This window comes from Pongo abelii, chromosome 17 (genome assembly GCF_028885655.2).
Source record: "Pongo abelii isolate AG06213 chromosome 17, NHGRI_mPonAbe1-v2.0_pri, whole genome shotgun sequence".
NCBI lineage: Eukaryota > Metazoa > Chordata > Mammalia > Primates > Hominidae > Pongo > Pongo abelii.
This window is the reverse complement of record NC_072002.2, coordinates 25,727,260-25,744,833: the sequence shown is the minus strand read 5'-3', so window position 1 is coordinate 25,744,833 and position 17,574 is coordinate 25,727,260. Positions and strand designations below refer to the sequence as shown.

Below are 17,574 nucleotides of genomic sequence, written 5' to 3'. Positions count from 1 at the left end.
AAATGCTTTTTATGCTCCTGATGTGTCCATTTTAGTTCCTAAAGAAACTGGATGAGATTAATTTGTAAACAAAGCAAAGTTAACAGAATAATCAAGTAACTCTTCTCTTCTTTTAAATAGACCTGTCTTTTAATGAGGCAACAACATGAAGCTGCGGCTTTAAATGCTGTCCAGAGGTTAGAATGGCAGCTCAAACTCCAGGAACTTGATCCTGCCACCTATAAATCTATCAGCATTTATGAAATCCAGGAGTTTTATGTTCCCCTCGTTGATGTTAACGACGACTTTGAATTGACTCCTATATAGCAGTCAGTACTTCTGACGGTATTGTCCTAAACTGGTGATGCTCAAGCATTATACTGTGGAATACTGCCTTTTGACAAAAATACTCATGCCTTTACAATTGTTAGTAAAGTTCGATTTAGTTGGTTATGTAGTAAACACTGTCATTTTATAAAAAATGAGAATTATTTTGGATCTTAGATCCAAACACAGTTTCTAATAGAAAACTATTATTTATATTGGGAAAGGTAACTATTGCATTAGAGCATGTTGGCAGACTGGTAGATATTTAAAAAGTTGAGAATCTGCTAACAGCGCTGGAAGTTGTTAGCACTCTGAGTAATAAGATAACCACTAGTATTCAAATCTCTTTCAGGTTTTATTAAAAAATATATATCAATAAACTTAAAAGGTTCAATTCCTACCAAATAGTTTCTAATGTGGGAGAAAAACTTGGCACAAAATTTCTTCAGTTTATTATCTGTAAATTAATTGTACAGTTTTCTTTTTGAAAGTTTTAATATTGTCTTCCTTTTTAATAACTTATTTTATACATATTGTGCAGATGTAAATCTTGTAAGTAATGGTCAAACTGTATACAAAGGGACTGGTAGTCAAAACATGTACAAAGAAATACCTGTAAAACTGTTTTGTCTCATGTTTTATTGGACCAAAGTTGTGGTTTGTGTGGAGTGTAGTAGTAGCGTGTACAGGTAGAAAACTTTTAAATACGGCATGCAGGTGTTTCAGTTAGCTTGTTTTCATCACCATAACTGCAAAGATGTGGCTTAGTTGTATTGCATGCTTCCTATAATTTAACTCTCCATAATTGATGCCTGCAGTAGTGTAAGGCGTTTCATACTAGTCTCCTCTAGTAGACCTGTGACTTACTGTGTTGGACATACTATTTAGACTTAGTCATACAAAGAAACTTAGCTCTTTTTTCATCTCACAGTAGAGCCTATTTCCCCAGGAAAAAAATAAATGCCTTTGAATGAAAATTCTGAAATTGTAAATGTCTATTTTAATATTCACCTATGAAAGAATCTGTGAATATATGTAAATATGTTTAATAAATTTTATTGATCATGTTAAATCATTGTAAAACTTTTTTACATTGCTTAATGTTTTAAGCTTAATAGCCTTTGCACTTTTAAAATAAAAACCAAGTATGCAAATCAAAAAAAGATATTTGGTAGTCAAAATAAGTAAAAGAAATATAGGAATATTCCAGTCTCTGAAATGTTTATGAAAAACAGGTTAATATGTTGTATTTTTTTCCTTGTATCAAGATGCAAAACATAATTTGCAAAATTTTATAATTGAAATAAAACTTGGTATGCTGTTTTATAATAAATTAGCAATATACTTAGAAAAACATCCAGTTTCTCCTGTAACATGATGTAAATTAAATATTCAGGAATATTTCAGGTCTGAAATCTGCTGCTGAACTTGTTAGACATTTTGGAAAGGAAAATTAGGTTAGCGTACAATTTATCATAAGAATATGAGGCAAAATTTGCAAAACTTTCCACAGTACTTTCTTGAATTATAATACTGAATGTTTTCTGTTCCGATAGAGAAAAGTGAAGCAAATATGTGAGGAATGAAGTGATCTAGTGCAAGTTGGAAATTCCAGCTAATGGGAGAGAATGTAAATGTTTTTGAGTGCAAAGGTACATATTAAGCTTAGGGATTTTTGAATTTTTACGTCAATTTATATTTTAATTCTTACTGTACTTGGCATGCGCAATAAAGCAGCACATGTAAAAAAAAAAATACACAGTGCAAGGACTTTATTATAAAGGTTGGACATAGTTTTCTTTAGAAATTTAAGTGAGAGATTTTGGCCTTTTTTATTGGATAAATTGGGCCAGAAAGGCAGGGTAGATTTCGAAGCACTGGTTCTGTTGAAGTTAAGTTTATTAAGCCTGGGAACATTAAAAGCTAATTTATAAAAGCAATACTTTTTAATATGAAAACTTACTGCAAAGTTTGTTTATAGTTTTGCCTAAAAAGGAAATTGGATGGGATACTGTGGCAAATCATAAAAATAAAAAACCAGATAATTGAACTTTGAAGTTATAGAAAATCAGAGAGGGGTAAGTTTATAGGGCATTTTGTTCTGATGGTTCAACCAGAGATCTGGGAAACAGCACTGTTGGCCCAAACAGAACAAGGTTTTAGAAGATAAAAGCGACAAGAAGGAATCTGGTGAATTTTAGTCATCCCAGCTTTTTAGTCTTAACCACAGTTCTCACTCTCTTCAATGGTACCTCAAAAAGCTGGAGCCTCTCTGCCATGATTATGCTTCTACAAATTTATAAAGAGACTCAAAGCTAATGATAGCTTAAAAGAAAAGTTAATGCCTTCTCATTGGAAATGTATAATCAAATAAGTAGTTAAGGGCTTTTGGTATTAAAGATATTCTGAAACTCTGAAATGCTAGAAAAAAATTTGGAATGGAGTATATGCCTGAAAAGGTTTTGGATTCAGAAAGAAAAATAAAGGATGGTTAGTTTAATCAGTGATTCTTTTTAAACTCTTCAAATATCATGAACAAGATACTAAATTGTACCTAAGGATTTGTATTTCTTTACAATTTGTTCTAAATATCTGTTTAATGACTAGTTGATATTTGTGCATGTTATTTAATAAAGAGTTATATTTTTATAGAAAAAATAAGAGTGAAATGTGTGCTAACTGTTTTTTTACTTAATTTTACTTGGGCAGCTAGCAAAATTGCAGAAATATTCATCCTGGGAAAAGAAACAGCCTTTGAAGAATTAGCCTTTCGAGTTCAAATCTATTTAATAATGAGAAGTCTCAAAAGTGAATTTTTAAGTACAGGCATACCTCAGACATACTTTAGGTTCCAGACCATCTCAGTAAAGCAAATACCACAACAAAGCGAGTCAGGAGGAATTTTTTGGTTTCCCAGTGCATATAAAAGTTTTGTTTATATTATATTAAGTGTGCAATAGCATTATGTCTAAAAATACGTACATAAGTTTAAAAATATTTTATTGCTAAAAAAACGGTAACAAAGTGAGCACATGCTGTTGGAAAAAGAGCACCAACAGACTTGCTTGAAGCAGGGTTGCCACAAACCTTCAATTTGTAAAAAACGCCAATATGTACAAAGCACAATAAAGCAAAGCACAATAAAACAGGATTGCCTGTATTAGACATGCTACAAACTTCATAACTGGAAACATCTCAAAGACCCCATGAAGCTCATTTGAATGGGACTTAACAATTAGACAGTTATTCTAGAAATTGAGTGCAGACCTAAATACATAGTTTTCCAAGAAGAAAATTATTGTCTCTGATATCTTAAAACATAAAATCCCAAATTTTTATATAGAAGAAATTGACTCTGTAAAACTCAATGAAATAGTCCTCTTTTTAAGTTTAAAGGAAGCATTTTCACCATTTGTAAAAATTATTTTTAAATATTTAGGGCAAAATTATTGTTAGTAATGGAAAAGCTTGTGTGAGTTTAGTGGTTAAAATATCTTGTAATTCATCATTATTTAAGTGGCTTCTTGGGAGTTGTCTTTGTACCTAAAATGGAGGTTTTTTTTAAGCCTCCACAGAGATAGTCACCCAAAGTATTTCCAGTCAGTAAAAGCAGAATTCATAGAAGAAACTAAGGCAAATTAAAACAATTCCATTAATCAAAATGGCTTTAAATTAAGTATTAGCATAAAAATAGCAAAAAGTACAACTAAAAAAATGGTTGGGTTTTCCCAGTGGTTAAATGCTATATAATAACTGCAAATAAAAGTTTTTTTGTACATGGACAGCATCCTCATAAAAGAAAATAGGCCAGGCTGGGGCACGGTGGCACACGCCTGTAATTCCAGCACTTTGGGAGGCCCAGGCGGGCGGATCACGAGGTCAGGAGATCGAGACCATCCTGGCTAACACGGTGAAACCCCGTTTCTACTAAACAAAATACAAAATATCAGCCGGGCGTGGCACGGGTGCCTGTAGTTACAGCTACTTGGGAGCCTGAGGCAGGAGAATGGTGAGAACCTGGGAGGCGAAGCTTGCAGTGAGCCGAGATCGTGCCACTGCACTCCAGCCTGGGTGACAGAGCGAGACTCCGTCTCAAAAAAAAAAAAAAGAAAATAGGCCAACATGGTGAAACCCTTTCTCTACTAAAAATACAAAAATTAGCCGAGCGTGATGGTGCCTGCCTGTAGTCCTAGCTACTTGGGAGGTGAAGCAGGAGAATTGCTTGAGCTTGGAAGGTGGAGGTTGCCGTGAGCCAAGATGGTGCCAGCCTGGGCGACAGAGTGAGACTCCATCTCTAAAAAAAAAAATAGTATATAAATTCTTTTTTTTCTAAGACAGGGTCTTACTCTGTCATCTAGGGTGGAGTGCAGTGGCACAATCATGGCTGGTTTCAAACTTGGGCTCAAGTGATCCTCCCACCCTGGCCTCCCAAAGTCCTGGGATTACAGGCATGAGACACTGTGCCCAGCCTAAAATTTTTAACCTAAAAATGAATGCAATCTTTGCTTGCATGGGGATACAGTTTTATTAGGTCCATTAGTTACTCAGAGAACTGAACAAATATGTAAAAGTACATTTATTTATTCTACTGATGAGCTTAAAGGCATTTCTTAAAAGTTGGATTCCATATCCACATATCTGACTAGTACTAGATATAAAGCTTTCAGGCAGCCATGTTTTTTTTCTCACCTTTTTCTAAAAAAGTATATTACAGGCCAGGCGAGGTGGCTTACGCCTGTAATCCCAGCTCTTTGGGAGGCTGAGGCAGACAGATCACCTGAGGTCGGGAGTTACAGACCAGCCTGACCAATATGGTGAAACCCCGTCTCTACTAAAAATACAAAAATTAGCCAAGCGTGGTGGCAGGCACCTGTAATCCCAGCTACTTGGGAGGTTGAGACAGGAGAATCGCTTGAACCCTGGAGGCGGAGGTTGCAGTGAGCTCACGCCACTGCACCCCAGCCTGGGCAACAAGAGTGAAACTCTTGTCTCCAAAAAAAAAAAAAAAAAAAGGATATCACATATGTAGCATGTGTTTACAAGTTTAAAAGGCACCACCTATGCACTCATCACTCAAGAGAGTATCAATAACTTTCTCAGTTTTTTTTCCATTGTTATAGTCTATATTCAATAAAATTACCCAGATCTTAACTAGGCAGTTTGATAAATCCTGACAAATGTAAACACTCATGTTACCATCACCCAAATTAAGATATTGTAAAACATTTTCATTACTCTAGAAAGTTCACTCATGCCTCACTCCAGTCACCACTACCCCTGAGGCAGCCACTGTGCTGATTTCCCATCACCATACGTTAGTTGTACCTAGCCTTGAACTTCATAGAAATAGAGTCATACATACTTTCTTGTGTCTGCCTTGTTTCTCTCAACATGACGTTTTGAAATTCATCCATGTTGCACCTAACAGTAATGAGTCGTAATTTATTAATGAGTAGTAGTGTATTGTACAAATTTGTTTATTCGTTCTCTTGTTGGTATTTGGATTGTTTCCAGTTTGGGACTATTGTTAATAAACCTGTGAATCTGCAAGCCTATTTTTGTGGATATATTTTTTCATTTCTCTTCGGTACATACCATGGAGTACAAACACTAGGTCATAGAGTAGGTGCATGTTTCACTTTATTAGAAAGTGACAGTTATTGGCTGGGCGCAGTGGCTCACGCCTGTAATCCCAGCACTTCGGGAAGCCAAGGCGGGTGGATCACTTGAGGTCTGGGGTTCCAGACCAGCCTGATCTACATGGTGAAACCCCGTCTCTACAATACAAAAATTAGCTGGGTATGGTGGTGCGTGCCTGTAGTCCCAGCTACTTGGGAGGCTGAGGCATGAGAATCGCTTGAACCTGGGAGGCAGAGGTTGCAGTGAGCCGAGACAAGATCATGCCACTGCACTCCAGCCTGGGCAATAGAACAAGACTCCGTCTCAAAAAAAAAAGAAAAGAAAAAAATAAACAGTTCTCAATAGCAGTTCTATCATCTTATACCCCTACCAGCAACCAGTAGGAGGCCCAGTTACTCTGAATCCCCATCAATATTTGGCATTGTCAGTCTTCAATTTCAGCTATTCTCCTAGATGCATAGTGGTATCTTGTGGTATTAATTTACATTTCTCTGGTGATTAAAGAGATTGAGCATACCTTTCATATGCTTATTGGCCATTTATACATCTTATTTTGTGAAATGTCCTATTCTGCCTATTTTTAATTGGGTTGTCTTCTTCTTATTCATTTGTAGGAATCCTTTATAAGCTGCATGAAAGTCCTTTGTCAGATACAATTTTCATGGATGTTTTTACCCAGTGTGTGGCTTGCCTTTCCATTTCTCTTAGCGACTAGTTTCCTCACCTTTTAACAATTCCTTTACATTGATAACGATCATCCCAGAGTATTTAGTAGATGTCTTAAGTCACCCCAAAAAACAAGTTTTTCCCTTTAATAACTAGCAATCATGAGGCCACATGGGTACACGATACCTGTAGGTCTCAGGAGCACTACCTCTTTTCATTGTAAGGCCATTTGTATTTGACATTCAGAAGTTTTCAAAACCCCCTCCTGAATTAAACTATTACTTCTTGACACCCTTTCCATATTGCCTGAGTTGTAGAACAAGTATTTATGTCATTCTTAATACTGTGTGTTTTTTAAGCACAGGGTGGATAGTCATGAAAAAGTCCGGTATCATAAGTGAACTTTAGAAAGGAGATGAATTGTCTGAACCGGGTCATGTGGGCAAGTTTCCAGCCGTCCTGCTGATTTACATGCATCTATGCATGAAATCAACCAGCACACACTTAGGACTCCATGGGGTGTGTCAGGATATGTGTCATTTGAAGATTTACACAGCATGTACCTCGGTCCCAGTTCTCAAACATTTTGGTCATAGTACCCGCTGGACTCCTAAAGTACTTTGAGAGCTTTTGTCTTTGTGAGATATCTTGATATTTACTATATTAGAGATTAAAACAATTTTAAAGAATATTAATCAGTAAACCTATTTTGTGTTTATTTTTATAAAAAATATATTTCCAAAACTAAAAATCAGGAAAGTACATTATTTTACATTTTGGCAAATCTTAATGTCTAGCCTAATAGGAGACAGCTGGAATTGCTTTTTTTTTGAGACGGAGTCTCGCTCTGTTGCCCAGGCTGGAGTGCAGTGGCACAATCTCGGCTCACTGCAAGCTCCGCCTCCTGGGTTCACGCCATTCTCCTGCCTCAGCCTCCCGAGTAGCTGGGACTACAGGCGCCCACCACCACGCCTGGCTAATTTTTTGTATTTTTAGTAGAGACAGGATTTCACCGTGTTAGCCAGGATGATCTCGATCTCCTGACCTCATGATCCGCCTGCCTTGGCCTCCCAAAGTGCTGGGATTACAGGCGTGAGCCACCATGCCCGGCCACAGCTGGAATTTCATTTCTGCTTCCACACTCAATGTGTCGGGATCTGTTTTGGTTTTGCTTTTTTGATGTTAAAGAAAATATGACATCACAAATATGCAGTAGGAAAAGAGAAATATGTTAATAGATTTTTAGATAATTATGGGCATTATTCTTTAATTCCACATCAAAACATGACAAGCAGTTTTTAAAGGTTAGTTGCCTTGTGGAATCGGAAACCATATCCTTGAGCTTTTATGAACTTTTCCTAATTCTGTTACATTAAAATTCATTTGACTGTCTTGTACTTTGAATGGATCTTTTGCCAGTGCATTATTTTGTACCATCATGCCTTCATCATTTGGAAAATACTGTTTCACTGAAGTATTCAGATCTTCCAATGCTGACACTTTTCATTATACAAAATCAAAAAAAAAACACATTTTATCACCAGTGATCTTATCAGAAAAATTGTTTAAGTAGTGGGAAGCTCTTAAACTCTATATGACATATACAAATTTTCCAAAATTCTAGTTTTCACTTGAAAGCATAGGCTTTCTCATTGACCACAAACACTTGCCATTGTTTTCCTTAAAAAGTGACATGCTTGCTTCATTTATTTTCAAGAATATGTCTGTGAAGGAGCCATGCGTGCGTAACTGCAGCCTGCTCAAGTCTGGCTGCACACCACATAGAGGCCAAACATGAGAACCCATGTGTGATGAAAGGAGGGCAAACTTTTTTTTTTTTTGGAGGGGGCGGGTGGACAGAGTCTTGCCCGGTCACTCAGGCTGGAGCGCAATGGCGTGATCTCGGCTCATGGCAATCTCCGCCTCCTGGGTTCAAACGATTCTCCTGCCTTGGCCTCCCCAGTAGCTGGGATTACAGGCGCCCGCCACCACCATGCCCAGCTAATTTTTGTATTTTTTTTTTTTTAAGTAGAGACGGGGTTTCACCATGTTGGCCAGGCTGGTCTCAAACTCCTGAACTTGTGATCCGCCCACCTTGGCCTCCCAAAGTGCTGAGATTACAGGTGTGAGCCACCATGCCTGGCCCAAGGGACAAAGGTTTCAAAATGCCTTTCAAGGCTGGGATATTCGGTTATATAACCATAGTTCGTCAGTCTCATGGAAAAAGCAGTTGGATTTGCAACTCAGTCAAGGACTTTTCTCCAATCACTTTACTTTGATATGCAACAAAAGTATTTTATGCGTTCTCCCATTTTTTTAAACAGAGTAACAAAAAGATGTGGACCCAAGGGTTGAGATTAGATAAAATCCATAATTTTTACTGTTTTATCAGCAACATTAAAAAGTTGGCCTTTCTGGCCAGGCGCAGTGGCTCACGCCTGTAATCTCAGCACTTTGGGAGGCCGAGGTGGGCGGATTACCTGAGGTCGGGAGTTTGAGACCAGCCTGACCAACATGGAGAAACCCTGTCTCTACTAAAAATACAAAATTAGCTGGACGTGCTGGCGCATACCTATAATCCTAGCTACTTGGGAGGCTGAGGCAGGAGAATTGCTTGAACCCAGGAGGTGGAGGTTGCAGTGAGCCAAGATCATGCCACTGCACTCCAGCCTGGGCAACAAGGTGAAACTACATCTTCGGAAAAAAAAAAAAAAAAAAAAAAAAAGGATTTTTAATTCATTTATTGTATTTTTTTTTTTTTTTAGCCAGCGTCTTGCTCTGTCACCCAGGCTGGAGTGCAGTGCCACAATCACTGCTCACTGTAACCTTGTATTCTTGGGCTCTTTGGGTCCTCCCACCTCAGCTGGGACAACAGGCACATGCCACCACTCCCAGCTAATTTGGTGGTTTTGTTTATTTGTTTGTTTGTTTTGGTTTGGTTTTTGCTTTTAGCAATGAGAGCTTGGCAATGGAGAATGCAATAATTACTGGTACAGTTGGCTGCAGCTGCCTCAGTTTGTGCTAAGGCACCAACAGTTTCATGTACCATTGTTTTGGTACAAATGGCAACACTTACAATTGCAAATAATAAAGAATGTTTTCCTATCATTTGAAAGTCTGTAGACTACACTTTGAGAACTGCTGACTCAGCACTTCTCTAAAATAAAGGTGAGCTAAAAATATATTATAAATTTGCACAATGAGTTACTGTGTAAATATAACAGAAGGGAAAGGAACTATACTTATGTGGTTGGTAGATTGGTTTTTGCCAACTTTAAATGGAAACCTAAATTTACCCCCACACCAATTCCTTGATGGCTGCTGGTGCTATATAAGAATTAAATTCCCCTGTGGCTTCCTGAGTTGGCGATCTGACACTTTGCTTTAATGCTTTACACTGTAGGCACACTTTCCTAAGTCTTTTTTTTTTTAATTTGTTTTGTTTTGTTGTTAGAGATGGGGTCTCACTCTGTCACCCAGGCTGGAGTGTAATGACCTGATCTCAGCTCACTGCAGCAGCAACCTCTTGGGCTCAAGTGATTCTTTCACCTCAACCTCCTGAATAGCTGGGACATGCCTATAGGCATGTGCCACTATGCCCAGCTTGTTGTTTATTTCTGAACAGCTGTGGCTATTAGAAAACTCTTTCCTCCAGAGCCTCAACCCCCATCCCATGTTGACACGACTGCCCTCTGGAACAACACTTCTGATAAGAAAAATATTCTACAGATGTGTTATATAAACAGATAATATAAATAATAATGGTTTAAATACACATTCTCTAATGGGCTAAACAAAAAAAAATATGATATTAGTGCAGAACAAATAGATCAAATGGAGAGAATCCTGAAACAGATTCATATATATTGAACTTTTGTACCATGATATATGCAGTATTTCCGATTGGTGTGTAACAGACAATAATGATTACATATGGTACTGGGTCAGTTGGAGGACATAAAATGATAGATCCCTACTTCATGACAAATTCAAATATAACTTCATATTGTAAATCAAAAATAAAATTCCAAGCCTCCCAACCATCTGAATGGACCCCTCCCTCTTGGCCAAGGGCATTCCAAAGATAACCTGAAAAACTAGTTCAGGCCATGGTGGGAAGTGGAGTTGGACACCCATCATTATACCCTCCTCCCTTTTGGAAGTCAGGCCCAGCTGACCAGCATTAACATGAAAACAGGTCTTAAGACTGACAAAGAAGACTCTTTGTAACAATAAGATACCAAATTCCAGCCTGACTTTAGTATAGCATTACATGACAGATCACAGGCCCTGAAAGAAATTGAAGTGTTTTACCCCATATTATGTTTCTTTGCCATATCTTGAAGTAGTCTTGCAAAGCTGTCTCTTGTGGGGAAAATCTACATTCTGAAGAGAATTCTGTTGCTTTCCCAGGCCTTTTTCCTGATCTGAAAGAGAATCAGCTCTGATAAGACACATTTACAGGCTGGGTGCAGTGGCTCTCGCCTATAATCCCAGCACTTTGGGAGGCTGAGGCAGGTGGATCACCTGAGGTCAGGAGTTCAAGATCAGCCTGGCCAACATGGTGAAACCCCGTCTCTACTAAAAATACAAAAAAAAAAATTAGCCAGGCGTGGTGGCACACGCCTGTAATTCCAGCTAGTTGGGAGGCTGAGGCAGGAGAATAGCTTGAACACAGGAGGTGGAGGTTACAGTGAGCTGAGATCGTGCCATTGCACCCCAGCTGGGCAATAAGAGCAAAACGCCATCTCCAAAAAAAAGGCCAGGCGCGGTGGCTCATGCCTGTAATCCCAGCACTTTGGAAGGCCAAGGCAGGCAGATCACGAGGTCAGGAGATTGAGACCATACTGACCAACATGGTGAAACCCGTCTCTACTAAAAATACAAAAATTAGCTAGGTGTGGTGGCATGCACTTGTAATTCCAGCTACTCTGGAGGCTAGGGCAGGAGAATGGCTTGAACCTGGGAGGCAGAGATTGCAGTGAGCTGAGATCACACCACCACACTCCAGCCTGGCAACAGAGTGAGACTCCGTCTCACAAAAAACAAACAAACAAAACAAGACACACTTACAATCTATTTTCTCTAAAGCCTACTATCAGAGGCTTCCTCTACATCATGGGAACTTGGTTTCCACGACCCCTTATCTTAACCCAGACATTCCCATCTACTGGTTCTAGGTCTTTAGACAATGACTTTACTCTTTCAACCAATTGCCAGTCAGAAAATCTTTGGCCTATGACCTGAAGCCCCTGCTTCGAGTTGTCTTTCCTATCTAGACAATACATCTTACATGTATTGATTGATGTCTCATGTCTCCTCAAAATATTTAAAACCAAGCTGTAGGCCAACCACCTTGGGCACATGTTCTCAGGATCTCCTGAGGGCTGTGTCAGAGGCCATTCATCACTTATATTTGGCTCGCAATAAATCTCTTTAAATATTTTATGGGAGAGTTTGACTCTTTTTGTCAGCAATATGGATGAAAGATAAACTGTTCATTCAGCAGTTTTTTTTTTTTAGCCCTTACTATGTGCCAGATGTTATGCTAGGTGCCAAATAGATGTGGTTCCTGCCTTCATAGAGCTGAAGTCTACATATGCGGAGTGACTAGAGAATTTGTCATCCAAACTGGGACATTTTTAATGAGTGAAAGGAAGCTCTAATAAAAAGTACATCATGACAGTAAGTGTAAATAGAGTCTGTTTGGGGCAAACTGGACAGTATGGGCAGAGTTGCCTCAGCCCCAACCAGGAGGGGCCCCTGCCCTAGACTTTGTGCTTTAGAGGTCCTTACAGGATGGGGTATCTGCCAGGCAAGGGAACATGCTCACTGACTCCACACGCACTCCCCTAGCCCCTTTCTTGACCACGCTACAAGTTTCCTGGACTCTAATTCCCTACCCACTTAACCCTGAAGCTACTTTCAGGGTCCATATGGTTCCTTCCTCTGGATCTGTTCTCTGAGGGTGAATTTCTCTGCAGGTGTGAACACCCAAGTGGTGGCCAAGGTGCTGCTGTTTTGAAGAGTCTGCACAGAATTGGGACATTCATGCAAGATGACATCCATTCAAGGCAACATTCATGGAAGGCATAATTCATGGAAGGCATCATTCATGCAAAGCAACATTCATGCAAAGTGTCATTCACAGGTGTAATTCATGGAAGGCGACATTCATGCAAGGGGATGTTCATGCAAGGTGACATTCAGACAAGGTGTCATTCACTGAAGACATAATTCGTGGAAGGTGTCATTCCCACAAGGCAACATTCTTGCAAGATGACATTCATGCAAGGTCCTCACAGGATCATCATTCATGGAAGATGACATTCACTCAAGGTGTCATTCATTCAAGGTGAAATTCAAACAAGGTGACATTCACGCAAGGGTCCTTGAGGTGCAGAACAGAGCTGGCAGTGAGAAGAGAAGGGAAACATCATAGAGACTTGTACTCCATTGAAACTGCCTTTGTAAAAATTATAACAGTGAGAAAATTATGACAGTGAAAGACATCTGATCTAATCAACCCTCATCTTGATTTTAACCTCCAAACTGCCCTTAGTCATTCCTGGGCTTGGGCTAACCTAACTTTGGGAGAAATTTGGATTATAGTTTAAATGATAATAGCTCCTCCCCCAAACTAAACTGCCTCTGTAAAGCTAGTGAAAGACCACCAGGTTAGGAGGATAAGAGGAGCCTGAATTCTGCTAAAGGGTAGCCACAAATGACCAGCCACTATTATAGATCTCACAAGATTCACAACTTCCCTAATTACTCCTGCAGATAACATCACTGTTATAGAACTTAACATTGGCCTTTTGGGATGTCTTTGCAGATTTTTGCACTTTTTTTTTTTTGAGGCAGAGTCTTGCTCTGTTGCCCAGGCTGTAGTGCAGTGCAGTGGTGTGATCTCGGCTCACTGCAACCTCCGCCTCCCAGGATCAAGCAATTCTCCTGCCTCAACCTCCTGAGTAGCTGGGACTACAGGCATGCACCACCACATCCAGCTAATTTTTTGTATTTTTAGTGGAGACAGGGCTTTGCCATTTTGGCCAGGTTGGTCTTGAACTCCTGACCTCAGGTGATCCACCCAGCTCAGTCTCCCAAATTGCTGGGATTACAGGTGTGAGCCACCGCACCTGGCCAGGTTTTTGCATTTCTGACAACTGATGGCTCCACCTGGATCTACCAACTGGCCCTGCAGCCCCACCCAGAAGTAGACTCAGCACATGAGAACCATTTTCCACACCCTTGCAACTGCATCCCCAACCAGTCAGCAGCACTCATTCCCTTGTCTGCCAAACTATCATTGAAAAACCCTAGCCTCTGAATTCAGAGAGGCTGATTTGAGTCATAATAAAACTCTGGTATCCCATAAAGAGTTTAATTCATGCAGCCATCTCTGTGTGAATTAAACTCTCTCTCTCTGTTGCAATTCCCCTGTCTTGATAAATTGGCTCTATATGGGCAGTGGGCAAAATGAATTCATTGGGTGGCCATACTGTAATTTTACTCTATTTTTACTCTGAAAATCAAGAGCTATTAGAAAACTCTATCTGTCAGGATAGAGAAAAGAGACTACCATTGCTACACAGTCTGGATTAGGGGGATATCTGGGAATTCATCTGCTTTTTGCACAAATTCACCAATCTGAAATACTGATTCTACCATGGTATTAAAGTTGAATAGATATGAATGTGCTTTAGGATTCTCTCTATTTAATCTATTTGTTTGCTACCAATATGAAATCATTTTTATTATTCTTTTATATATCAGTTCAATACTATCCTTTTAAAAAAAAATCTCATGCCTGTTCCTAAATATTCAGTCTCCAGTCGAAATTTTAAATCAACTTGTTCAAATTAAAAAACAAAAACAAAAACAAAGTACATTAGGATTGTTTGAAGCATCCATGAGAGTCCATGGGCACTTGCCATCTCCTACAAAAGAAATGTAAATTTTAAATGGAAAATTAAGAAAACATAAGGCCTGGTGCAGTGGCTCACACTTGTAATCCCAGCACTTTGGAAGGCTGAGGCAGGTGGATCACCTGAGGTTGGGAGTTCGAGACCAGCCTGACCAACAGGGAGAAACCCTGTCTCTACTAAAAATACAAAATTAGCTGGGCGTGGTGGCACATGCCTGTAATTCCAGCTACTTGGGAGGCTGAGGCAGAAGAACTGCTTGAACCCAGGAGGTGGAGATTGCGATGAGCTGAGATCACGCCATTGCACTCCAGCCTGGGCAACAAGAGCGAAACTCCATCTTAAAAAAGAAAGAAAGAAAGAAAACATAAATAAGTGAACCAGGAGTTCCATTATAAATACAATAGTCATTACAGAGACTGTGCATAGAAACAGGGAAGGGATAATTTTTTTTAAAGGAGACAAAAGGCTGGCCATGGTGACTCACGCCTGTAATCTCAGCACCTTGGGAGGCTGAGGCAGGTGGATCGCTTGAGCTCAGGAGTTCAAGACCAGCATGAGCAATGTGGCAAAATCCTATCTCTACCAAAAAATTTTAAAAATTAGATGAGTGTGGTGGTGTACACCTGTATTCCCACCTACTCGGAGGCTGAGGTGGGAGAATTGCTTCAGCCCAGGAGGTCGAGGCTGCAGTGAGCTGCGATCACACCACTGCACTCCAGCCTGGGTGACAGAACGAGACTCTTTGTCAAACACACACACACACACACACACACACACACACAAAGACAAAGAAAAAATAATTATTAGCTTAATAAAGATCTGAGTGTTCAGGTCTACAGGGCTTAATGGCAAATGGAAATAATGCAAAGACATATATACCTAGCTAGGCTCACCCTGATGACATTTCTAAACCCTAAAAAGAAAAAGAAAATTCTAAAACCATCTGGAGAGAAAGAGCAGATAAACTACAAAGAATGAGCATGAAATCAGCTCATAGACTTCTCATCTAAAACAGGATGCTAAAAGGCAATGGAATAATAATAGCAAGTGAGTCGGGCACAGTGGCTCATGCCTGTAATCCCAGCACTTTGGTAGGCCAAGGTGGGCAGATCACCTGAGGTTGGGAGTTCAAGACAGCCTGGCAAACATGGCGAAACCCCGCCTCTACTAAAAATACAAAAATTAACCGGGCATGGTGGCACACGTCTGTAATCCCAGCTACTCCGGAGGCTGAGGCAGGAGAATCACTTGAACCTGGAAAGCAGAGGTCGCAGCGAGCTGAGATCGCACCACTGCACTCCAGCCTGGGAGACAGAGCGAGACTCGGTCTCAAAAAAAAAAGAAAAAAGAAAAAGAAAAAGAAAAAATAGCAAGCGTATCTATATGTATGTGGTTGCTGTTATATCCATTAGCACTATTATAAGCACTTTATTATATTAACTTATTTTATCCTTACAACAAACCTATGAGATAGGATTACTCTTCTTATCATGCCCCTTTTACAGTTGAAGAAACTGAGGCACAGAGGGGTTAAATAGCTTGCTGAAGAGTACACATTATCCAGCTAAAAATTGGCTGAGTTAGATTCAAACACAGGCAGTCTGGCTCCAGAGTGTGTGATAATAACTATGCTCTATGGCCTCTAGTGGGAAGTCTTCAAAGTTCTGAAAGGCTTTTTGTATTAGATTTCTATTGCTGCTACACTAGTATCAAATTACTACATCTCAAATTACTAATAAATTGGGCATAGTGGCATGAGCCTGTAATTCTAGCTACTCGGAAGGCCGAGATGGGAGTATTGCTTGAAGTCAGAAATTTGAGACCAGCCTGGGCAACACAGCAAGTCTCTAAACAAAAACGAACAAACAAAAATTACTAATAACAAATTACTATAAATTTAGCATATTAAAACAACACCCTGGGTCTGGCGCAGTGGCTCATGACTATAGTCCCAGTGAGACGTGACAACATGCTAGCAGCCCTCGCTCGCTCTTGGCCCTCCTTGGCCTCGGAGTCCACTCTGGCCGCGCTTGAGGAGCCCCTCAGCCTGCCGCTGCACTGTGGGAGCCCCTCTCTGGGCTGGCCGCGGCTGCAGCTGGCTCCCTCTGCTTGCAGGGAGGTGTGGAGGGAGAGGCACAGTCGGGAACTAGCGCTGCGCATGGCGCTCGTGGACCAGTGCAAGTCCTGGGTGGGCACTGGCTCGTGAACCCATTCCAGGGTGCCCTGCCCTTCACAAAGAAAACTCTCCTCAGGGCTCCTGCCGGCTTCTCCGGGATCTGTCACGGGCTCGGCGGGCCCCACACTCAGAGCGGCCGGCCGGCACCACCGGCCCCAGGCAGTGAGTGGATTAGCACCCCGGCCAGCAGCTGCAGAGGGTGTGCCTGGTTCCCCAGCACTGCCCGCCGGCCGCGCTGCACTGGAATTCTCGCCGGGCCTCAGCTGCCTCCCTGCAGGGCAGGGCTCGGGACCTGCAGCCTGACATGCCCGAACCCCCCCAATCCCTGCCCCGTGGGCTCCCTCGCAGCCCGAGCCTCCCCCAGAGGTGCCACCCCTGCTCCGCAGCCCCATCCCATCCACCGCCCAAGGGCTGAGGAGTGCCGGCACGAGGCGCGGGAGTGGCGGGCTGCACCACCTGTGGCCCTGGCAGGCAGGTGATCCACTAGGAGAAGCCAGCTGGGCTCCTGAATCGGATGGGGACTTGGAGAACTTTTATGTCTAGTGGGAGGATTGTATATGCACCAATCAGCACTCTGTGTCTAGCTCAGGGTTTGTGGATGCACCAATCAGCACTCTGTATCTAGCTAATCTGGTGGGGACTTGGAGAACTTTTATGTCTAGCTAGAGGATTGTAAATGCACCAATCAGCACTCTGTGTCTAGCTAAAGGTTTGTAAATGCACCAATCAGCACTCTGTCTAGCTCAGGGTTTGTGGATGCACCAATCAGCACTCTGTCTGTATCCAGCTAATCTGGTGGGGACTTAGAGAACTTTTGTCTAGCTGAAGGTTTGTAAATACACCAATCAGCACTCTGTG

At 40.9% G+C, this 17,574-nt stretch overlaps 1 protein-coding gene across 26 annotated transcripts in view; it reads left to right on the top strand.

The window, feature by feature from the left end:
* The window catches only part of ANKRD12 (ankyrin repeat domain 12), a 148,823-nt gene extending 142,962 nt beyond the window's left edge, over positions 1-5,861 (top strand). For 25 of the 26 annotated variants that reach the window (XM_054537657.2, XM_024235938.3, XM_024235937.3 and 22 more), the window contains one exon: positions 121-1,378. In XM_054537657.2, the coding sequence (XP_054393632.1) occupies positions 121-306 (186 nt within the window). In that variant the 3' untranslated portion in view covers positions 307-1,378. Of the gene's footprint in view, positions 1-120; positions 1,379-1,862; positions 1,959-3,015 lie in introns of those variants that run through there. The other variant, XR_008515818.1, reaches the window with a different exon arrangement.
* The last annotated feature ends 11,713 nt before the right edge of the window (positions 5,862-17,574 follow it).